General features: G+C 34.5%; 2 protein-coding genes across 2 annotated transcripts; both read left to right on the top strand.

Annotated features, from left to right (window-relative positions):
• The first annotated feature begins 1,355 nt into the window (after nt 1–1,355).
• Nucleotides 1,356–2,744, top strand: LOC134267470 (uncharacterized). Its single transcript, XM_062749674.1, has 2 exons — nt 1,356–1,617; nt 2,450–2,744. The coding sequence occupies exons 1-2, from the start codon at nt 1,371–1,373 to the stop codon at nt 2,698–2,700; spliced, it is 498 nt and encodes a 165-aa protein (XP_062605658.1). The 5' UTR covers nt 1,356–1,370; the 3' UTR covers nt 2,701–2,744.
• Nucleotides 2,745–5,059: 2,315 nt separating this feature from the next.
• On the top strand, nt 5,060–7,548 carry LOC134267481 (uncharacterized). Its single transcript, XM_062749684.1, has 4 exons — nt 5,060–5,244; nt 5,804–5,948; nt 6,823–7,057; nt 7,258–7,548. The coding sequence occupies exons 3-4, from the start codon at nt 6,826–6,828 to the stop codon at nt 7,506–7,508; spliced, it is 483 nt and encodes a 160-aa protein (XP_062605668.1). The 5' UTR covers nt 5,060–5,244; nt 5,804–5,948; nt 6,823–6,825; the 3' UTR covers nt 7,509–7,548.
• Nucleotides 7,549–10,043: the final 2,495 nt, after the last annotated feature.

Genomic DNA, 10,043 nt, shown 5'->3' with positions numbered 1-10,043 from the left:
GAACAGCAAGGTGAGTGCTCTTGAAAACAAGATGGAAAAACTGAAATGTCATAACAGCAGTGGATTTTGTTACATTAGTGGATTATTATCACCAATCACAAAGTCATTCACGGGGAAAGAGACAAAAATGAGAGAAGAAGGAGGAAATATTGACCAGAAAAAAGAAGGGACCCAGGGCGGATCAGGAGAGAGTAAGAAACAGATGGAGCCATGCTATGTATCGGTAAAAGACATAGAAAGAAAACCTAGGGAAACTAAAAGGAAACTACCCCTGACCAGTGAGAAGGCCCAGAAGAAACAGAAAATGTAAATGTATATTTTCACTTGAATAAAATTGAAAAATCAAAATCTGTGTGTTCTTGTCTTTCAGTAAAACCAGTTCAAACCGGTTAGGCTAGGCTGAGCTTTAGACTGTGAATGCGTGACGTCATAATCACATTCTTGAAATGTTTTTTGCACACGGCGCATTTTTTACCTGTGCAGTCAGCATAAAAACAAAAAAACGTAGTACCTACGTACCCATGTAAACAACTCCAGTATTTAAGGGGGAATAGGTTAGGGTTAGTTAGGGTTAGTTAGGGTTAGGGATAGGGGGCTAGGGGACTAGGGTTAGTTAGGGTTAGGGTTAGGGTTAGGGGTTAGGGTTAGGGTTAGGGTTAGGGGGTAGGGTTAGGGTTAGGGTTAGCACTCCACTCAGTTGACCCATTTTTGAACCTCATTTACATAAAAAGTGCACTCAGTTGAACCCCCCGGTTAGACCCGTGAACCCCCTAGCGGGACCCCTTATACTACTTATGCTTACGTCTGAAAAAATCTCGAATAGGACGTAAAATAACATACAGTCAATCAATCAATCATAGATTGTTTATTACATAATGCCATTGCGCACATCCTATTTTACTTTTTGATCTGACATTTATTTAGGGTCTCCCAGAACAAAACATGAGCTTTGCCGTTTTTAAATCATATGAGGGGTAGGGTATTATTTAGTGAACTCATTGCTCACAGTACCAGGTATGGTTAAAATTTCGCAGGGGTGTGATGCTGATCCGTATCAGCCCGACAGAGCTATTTCAGCCCTGACGTCGGGCATATTGCAAATACAAAAATCCTGTATTTATTACTAAGTGTGTTATCCATATAAAACTCCATTTAGAGGGTGTCAAATTAAACAGAATTTAGTAGAGCTTTCAGATTATTTCAAATCAACAAGTCAACAATTTATATGCGATAAACGATTTAATCCAGTTTTAAAACCTTGCTGACTACACCAGTTAAATGTATTATTCAAATTTAGCATTTATGCAGTTTAATTGTTTTCTCAGTACCAGAGTAAGCTAAGTATATCTCATTAGTAAAGATGTTTTTATATGTGTTTTAAAGGATATGTTGGAGGCTCTTTTTATCATCACACTGGGGCTGCTGTAGAGCCACTCTGTCTACCAAAGGACCCAGAGTGGGGCAGGTACTCAGATCGAACAGTAGACAACGCGAGAGGATTTGTTTACGGAGCTGAGTATGAACATACTGGGGTCTTTCGCCTTAACCTCCACAACAATGATGTGCCGTGTGCTGTATGCGAAACCCATGATCACGAGTCAGTCGTTATTATACCAGGTATGGCGGAACATATAATTGGAAGAACTCGAGCGGGGAGGGGGTTCGAAGAGATCTTGAATTAATAGTTTTGTTGAATCCCATTCAAAAGTAAAAAATAACCTGCCTTTTATAAAACTTTTTGTGGTAAAGAATTTTATTTTAACTCTCTTCTCTCCCATAACTTCTAAAAAGACAAGACTGGTTACGCGTTTGATAGGTGTTTAGAAAAGAAAGCACTTTTTGGGTGATGTAACAGCAGAAGTTAGCTTTGTACAAGGTAATATATGAAAAAAATCTTAAAATATTTTAATGGATGCAGTTTTAGCAGGAGTTATAACACTTAACTTATTACCGACACCAGCATGGAAACCAGCATGAAATTCCTCTCCAGATTCAGATCCAAATTCCGTCATTTTCCCAAAACATCTGCATTTTCAAACTTGGTTTTGAGGTTTAGATACTTTTTGGCTTTGTATGCGTCGTATATTTCTTTTCGTTAATTTTTTTTTTACATTTCTTATATTTCTTCAAAATCTCTCCTTTTTCAGTCTAAGCTACATGTAGAACTCAATTAATTATAATGAAAACAAAAAAAATATTGCAGACGATATTGTTTCAAACTTAGAAAGAAGTATCTTGATTTAAATTTACATATGATATGGGACCATTGGATTTGATATGGGACTCAATAGACAAAGAAAAAAAAGTACTTCAAATACTTAAAAAGGTTTGATTACCGCTCTCTCTCTCTCTCTCTCTCTCTCTCAAACTTTTTGCATGAAATTAAAAGATTCTTATAAAAATGTGAAGAAAATATTTAAATTTTATTTTTGCTTTTGTTTATTTGTAGCGAGAAAGTCCTGTTACGCTGGGTGGAAAAAGGAGTATTCTGGGTATTTGATGAGCGGGAAATTTGATCACAGAGCCGCCACCACCTACTCTTGTCTTGATGAAAAATCACAGCCTCTACATGGGGGGTTTGAAAACAAAGATGGCTACCTATTTTATCCGGTAGAATCTCGATGTAAACACGGCAGCTTAAGGTGTCCTCCATACTATCAAGGGAGGGAACTTACCTGTGTCGTTTGTTCTAAGGACTGAGACAGTCGCTCATTATAAAAATAAAAACATACTGCATAATTTGATATATGATATATAGCTTATTGTTCATTTCTAACTTACATGAGCCAAAAACTAAGGTGAGCCCTTCTAAACCTGTTTTGTCCGTCGTCTGTCTCTTCTTCTGATATTTTTCTTTATTTTCGAGAATCCTTTGCAGTTAATTTCAACCAAGTTTCCTTGGGAAAGATTTCAAATTTGTTCAAATTTAAGACCACGCATTCTGCCAAGTAGATGTTATTAAAAGGAAGTGAAAATGAGAGCTAAAACATTAGAAATGGGACTGGAAGCTTAAAAATATCTCTGATGGGAGATCTCCATTCCTTCATTTTTTTTTTACATACAGTTAATATTATACCATTAAACATGGAATCTGATGACTTTACATATTCCACGTGTTTTGTATTCCAAACGATGATCTGAATGATCTTGACTGTATCCCCTATTTACTCAAAAGAGTGATGCTTTTATGCTGGAGGACATTTTTGCCACAAGCTTTTCTTTATATTTCCTTCTACTCATGAATGTACTACTCTTGTATTGAAAGACAAGTAGAAAAGAGTGTCAACCAACAGGGATACAAGTTTAAACGGTTAAAATGATAAAGACAACAAACTGAAATCATCCACAAAAGTCCATTTAAAAAATACATATTCCGATCGAGCAGTGCAAACAGGGGTCTCTAAAACATGAGCGTTGAGTTCAGGTGCAATGAAGTTGTAAGCATCCCTTGTCAACAGGTCACACCGCCGTGTGACACGATCCATAAGAAAAATGAGTAGACAATTTAATGTGTAAGTAAAGGCCTCACAATAAGTGTGAAAAAGACTTCAGTCAGCATTCCATTTAATTACAGAATGTATCAATTATGGAACGAAATGATGCCTCTAAATGAGTTTGAAGATATACCTATTTCTTGTGTCCGGATTAAAATCAAACCAAGCAAATGCTATATCTTAAGCAAAAGGCCCAAAAACCAAACAGCTTACAATTTACATAAAAACATTTATCAGGAAAAAGCAAAAATCATTTCAGTTTTAAAAAGATGAAATATACTTAAATGGTCCAAAATGTTTAGTCCTAAACAATTTCAAAATCCTTAATTTAAAGACATAAGAGCAAAGCCGGTGCAAAATAAAAATTCTGAATGTGTATGAATATAAAATGGATGGAAATAACAAACTTACAGTATTCAAGATCAAAAGTCAAATAAACAATACAAAATAGGAGCATAGCAAATGTTACATTAAAGCTTTTCAATTTAAAAAATTCAAAACAATCTATAACATACTCGAGATTGTTATAGGTAGTTTTGAATTTTTTAAATTGCAAAACTTTAATGTAACACGAACACAGACCTCCAAAACTTCAGAGGTGGAATCAGGTGCCATTGAGAAGTGAGCATCCCCTGCCGACCGGTCACATCCGCCGTGTGCTCCTCGTCATGATCTGGAAATAACGGAAAATCCATCGTCAATTCAGTGTGTCAATAATGGACTAACAATGAGTATGAAAAACGTCACTCAGCATTTGACTATAATTATAATATTTGCTGACAATAACATACTATCGACCATAGAACTTACGAAATAATGTCTTTAAACGAGACTGCTGATATTCTTGTTTCATGAACTTGTCTATAGATATGAAACACAGTGGTAACGAATAATGAAGTCAGCATAGAACTTTTTCAGAAAAGACAATTAAACAAAAGTTCTTATTACCCCCTCTTTTCTTATGACAAAAAGTCACTTCTTTAGCGCTAGTAACCGAAAGCAGACGCAGGCTTTTCTTTCCTAAATAAAAACTGTAATGAACCAGTTTACTATAATTTAAACTATGAGACAAGAAAACAACAAAAGTTCAAAGCGCTAGCTTATTAAATAAAGCTCAACTTTTGCTATATTTTGTAATTTGAAATCCATGTTCACCGCAACATCCAAGTCACATAGTGTCGCAGTATATTTTCTGTCTAATTCGGGACAGGTTGAATGAAACTCTGTAACAAAACTTTCATTGCAGATCAGAGTTAACAACAACATTTCAGTTGAGGTTTGTGTCATGACTGACGAAAAATAATTCCTGAATTCATCTCAAGATTCGGGCATTTTTGCAAGTTATGAAAAGATTTATTTTATGTATTGAAAAAAAACTAGACGTATCTTCTTGTTTTGACAATTCATAAGAATTTAGGTCGTGCTGATGTTGTTATTTAATGTATTTGAGGGGAAGTAATTAGATCTTATACTTGATTTTTAAGCACGTGCTCGACTTTGAGAGGGAAAAAAATGCGTGTGTTGCTGGATATCTATGTAACTTTAGTATTTAAATCTTGATAAAAAATTTGGTTTACACGATAAAAAAAAGGAAGCCTCTCAAAACTTTTTAGATTAAGACTTCCTACACAAAATTGTGTTATTTGGATGGATTAAAATTACGGAGAAGCAGAAGTTACATTGTTTTCTATAAAGGACCATCATTTTCTGAATTAAGGGTCAACAGATATTGAGAAGTATGGAGTTAAAAGTAAGTTTTATGCTAGCTTATTTTCTTGAGCAAAAAATCGATCATCACTATGAAACATCATAAAATCATTTCCCCCATCATGACAAGGAGCACACAGCTGGTGTGACTGGTCAGCAGGGGATACTCACTCCTCCCTGACACCTAATCCCATTTCTGGCGTTTAAGAGGTCCGTATTTACTCTGCTCCTGATTGTATTGTATCATGGACTTTTGAGACGGGATACTGTTCGTTTACTCCATACGGAACTATAAACTTTTTTCATCATCTATTTTTATTTTTAGTCATTTGATCTGAAATACTTCTTATTATAATTCACAATTCTTAACTTTTAGCATCATATGACTGTAACTTGAAAGAGTTCCATTATTTGAAAAAAAATCTTTGTTTTCATTCATTCATAATGCCTTTAATGGCATATTGCATCAAATATATTTTAGAGAGCCTATTTTGCATATTTCTCTTAAGCCTTATTTTCATCTAATCCTGGTATGTTATAAATATTTTTAGATTTTTCTTATTATCTAAATGAAATGTTCATGATGTTTTTGTTGCTTTAAGATGAATATCATGGCCTCTGTTTGTGTTGTGATGATCCTGACAACGTTAATTTTTCAAACAGCAGAATGCTTTTCACCCGGGGGGCCTGTATATACTCGCTGGGGTCGTACGTACTGTCCTGAAACAGCAAGTTTAATCTATTCAGGTAAGTAATGTATTCTAACGATGCTCTGAAATAATCTTTTTAAAAGTAAAATGAGTACACACAAAATGTTTTGGTCGCCCGCGTGGCGCAGTGGTTAGAGCATCTGCTCTAGAGTCGCGAAGTTAGGAGTCAAACCTTACGTCGCGGGTTCGAATCCCATTGTGGGACGTGGGGACCGATCCTTTGGATGAGACCGTATAAACCGAGATCCCGTGTGGCAGTAGGTGCTGGCACGAAAAAGATCCCTTCCTGCTCAATGGCCCTGAGTGCCGAGTATAAGACAAAATTTGCAGCTCTCCACCGGCAAGCGGTGGCGTCTCCATATGAGTGAAAAATTCTTGAGAGGGACGTTAAACAATATTCAATCAATCACAAAATGTTTCGACACCTCTACCAATATTTATAAAATCATATAAACTTGCATGCATCACTGTTAAAAAAAAAAAAAACAAAAAAAAAAAAAAACCTTATAAATTTCAAAAACGTCAATAAGACTTTATCATGGAATCCAGGGTCATTGATTTATTAAAGAAGATTTAAACAAAAAACATTTCTTTTACCAATGTGCCACACATGACTAGCTTATTACATATGTACGAGTATATATGAAAGTAAATGCAAGCTTTGTCTGAAACTAAAATGAATTTTAGAGTTATTGTTTTTAAATTATGAACCAGATGTTATTGATTTTATTAAAAAAGCAATGTATTTATTACATATGTACGAGTATACATGAAAGTAAATGCAAGCTTTGTCTGAAACTAAAATGAATTTTAGAGTTATTGTTTTTAAATTATAAACCAGATGTTATTGATTTTATTAAAAAAGCAATGTATATTTCATAAAGTTTGAGTTGTTCTTCAATTGTTTAAAGGATATGTTGGTGGCTCTCATTATCTCCATCCCGGGGGCTGCTGTAGAACCACTCTGTCTTCCAAAAGACCCAGAGTGGGGCAGGTACTCAGCACAAGCAGATAACGTTAGAGGATTTGTTTATGGAGCTGAGTACGAGCACACTGGGGTCCTTCACCTTAATCATCTCCATGACCTTGATGTGCCGTGTGCTGTGTGCAAAACTGATGGCGAGAAGTCAGTCCTTGTTATACCAGGTATGTCGGAACAAATGATTTGAAGAAACTGAGACAAGAAGAAATTGAACTGATGTCTACAAAAATAGTTTCAATGTAATCCCCCCCCTTGAGTCCAAACTTACTTAAAAGATTAAATTATGCTTAATGCAAAATGCTCTTGAAAACGTAAAGGCCAAATCCATGTTTTTTTAATTGTACATGTTTTTATTAATTTGTAGCGAGAAAAACCTGCTATTCTGGATGGAAAAAGGAGTATTCTGGGTATCTGATGAGCGGGCGTTTTGATCATAGAGCCGCCTCAACCTACTCTTGTTTTGATGAACAATCTCAACCTCTGGACGGGGGATCAGAAAATAAGGATGGCTACCTGTTCTATCCGGTGGAGTCTCGGTGTAATCACGGCAGCTTAAGGTGTCCCCCATACAAAGAAGGGAGGGAACTTTCCTGTGTCGTTTGTTCTAAGGACTAAGACACTCACTCATTCTGAAAATAAAAGATACAGCATGTTTTGATTGGTGATTTTGTTTGGTTTTTTTTTATGTATTCCTGAGCCAATTGCTTGAGTAAACCTTTCTGAAAACGTTTTATCCGTCTCCTGTATGTATTTTCTTTCCGTCTGTAAACCTTTCAAATACTTTTTTTTTTCAAAAATCCCTAAGTTAATTTCAACCAAACTTCCCACAAAAACTTTGGATTGGGAATTCAATTTTATTTGTTCAAATGTAAGACCACACATTCTTCCAAGGGGATTTTATACATGCAGTGAAAATTAATGTTATCTTTAAAAGAACATTTTCCCAGGAACTTCTGAGCTAGAAAAAAATATTTAATTTATATAGAGGCATCTTCATTGTAATGTACTTTCATATATTTGTCACGAAGTTGTCCCAGTGGGGTAAGATGGGGGTGTTACAACGCATTATGAAAAAATACGCACTTAGAAAAAATAAATTTGGGACCAAGGTTACTCACTTTGAAAAATGATTTTATTTTCAAAATGCTTTAATATCGACAGCTTTAATTAACTAATCAAGCTCTTGTCCGAGTTTGAATTCTAGAAAAAAAATACATTTTACTAATCGCCTGTTATTAAGTACTCCCTTCTGTTGAGAGCGGGTAGCAAAGCCATTACATGTATCTATATTATTGGGAATTTTTCCAGTCCTCTCTGTAAGGACATCGGCCTTACAAGAAACGTATCATACACGATGTCTTTTTTAAATCAGGTCGACCTTTCGTAAAGAAAGTTATGCCTACATCAAATTTACACCAACCTCATTTTTACGCCGTCATTTGAATGTTTTAAATTATTGTTACAAAAAAGTCAATGAAAGTTCATTTAAGGATTCCATTTTTCTACACCTGAATATGGACTCGGATCTGTGATTATTGATTTTGCAAATATACTTTTTAAGCCGTTGATTTTTGCAAGAGAAAGACGCTCAAGCAACACAGTTCTTCATCTTTCATTTTGTCGACAAAGGATTTGATGCAGTCATGAACAGTAATATTCTTCAATTTTTTAATTACCAAAAAAATCTCCAGGGCCCAGATATCAAGCACGAGTAGCAAACAAAGACCTGCTAAAAACGTCATTGCATATAGTTACATTGTAATGAGGACCTTAAATCGCATTTTTTAAAAGATCAATATTAAGGGGTTCTCGATATTTCTACAGGCGTTTTTTTTCTTCAGAAAATTGCAGTTGACGAGTATATTACTACATAAGTAAGGGAAGTTGATGAGAGAAAAGTTTAAGTCACCACGTTTATCATAAAGTTGTTTTTTAAGGTTTAAATACCATTCACTTCTGTTTTGAACATATTTTATTGACAATATGTCAAAGGGATCGGACACAAGTTCTAACAACTTAGGTAGTCCTCTCCCATATATAAAATCTGCATAGCCATACAACATACTTTACAAAATTTTACAATAATATATACATATACATAGAAGAACAAAGATAATTTTTTTCTGAATGAGGAAATAATATCAATTACCGGGTATTAATAATGGTGATAATAAATACAGTGTTGATATTATAAAAATATAATAATTTCAATAGAGATAATACAATTTATATAGTATTAATTAAAACGACCTGATTCCTGAATAAATTTTTGAACAATTCCGAAAATTTTTTCATTTTCCTGCGAAGATAAGGAATCATCTCCCCATAGCAATTTGTGCACATTAATCATTTTTACATTATAAGTTAAAAGTAGTGCATTCATCATTAGGCGTCTAGGTTCAAAATATTTTCTACAAACAAAGAAAAAATGATGACTATCCTCTTTCATACCACAAGAACAATTTGGATTACTTATGATATTACATCTATACAGATCATTATTTAAAATACAATTGTGTCTTAATTTTGTATGTAAAATGTTCAGATACCTTTTGCCATATGAAAAATACTTGGGAGGCTTATCATTATTATTACTCAATTTTCTTTTAAAAATTCCTATTGAGGTTATTTCCCTTGTTTCGTTGCTTAGGGAATTCCATTTGCGAACAGTATCGGGGACAAATGATTTGTTGTATAATTCAAGCCTGCATTTAGGTAAAGAATAATCAAATGAATTTCGAGTATTGTAATTTGAAACAGTGTTTCTAACCATCGGTACAATGTTTTTTAAGTAATCAGGAGCTAGGTTATTGTGGATTTTAAACATTGTTAAAAGTTTTGCTTTGTCTCTTCTTATTACAAGAGGTTCCCAACCTGTTTCAATATACAACGAATTTCTTGATGCTAATACTGAAAGACCAGTCACTATTCTAGCGGCTGTCAGTTGAAGCTTTTCAAGTTTATCAATATCTGCCAGCGAACAGCCTGACCAAACTTCAGATGCATACTCAAGTTGTGGTCGAATAAAAGAAGTGTAAAGTTTGGATAACGTATCTCTAGACACTGAAAATTTAAGTTTCTTGAGAAGTCCTAGTTTTTTGTAGCCTTTACTGACAATACTATCAATATAATCTGACCAACCTAATTTAG

The sequence above is a fragment of the Saccostrea cucullata genome, unplaced genomic scaffold (assembly GCF_032062105.1).
Source record: "Saccostrea cucullata isolate Sc308-1 unplaced genomic scaffold, CSIRO_AGI_Scuc_v1 ctg15523, whole genome shotgun sequence".
Classification (NCBI taxonomy): Eukaryota; Metazoa; Mollusca; class Bivalvia; order Ostreida; family Ostreidae; genus Saccostrea; species Saccostrea cuccullata.
Note: the sequence above shows the minus strand (reverse complement) of the source record. Positions and strands in the feature narration are given on the sequence as shown.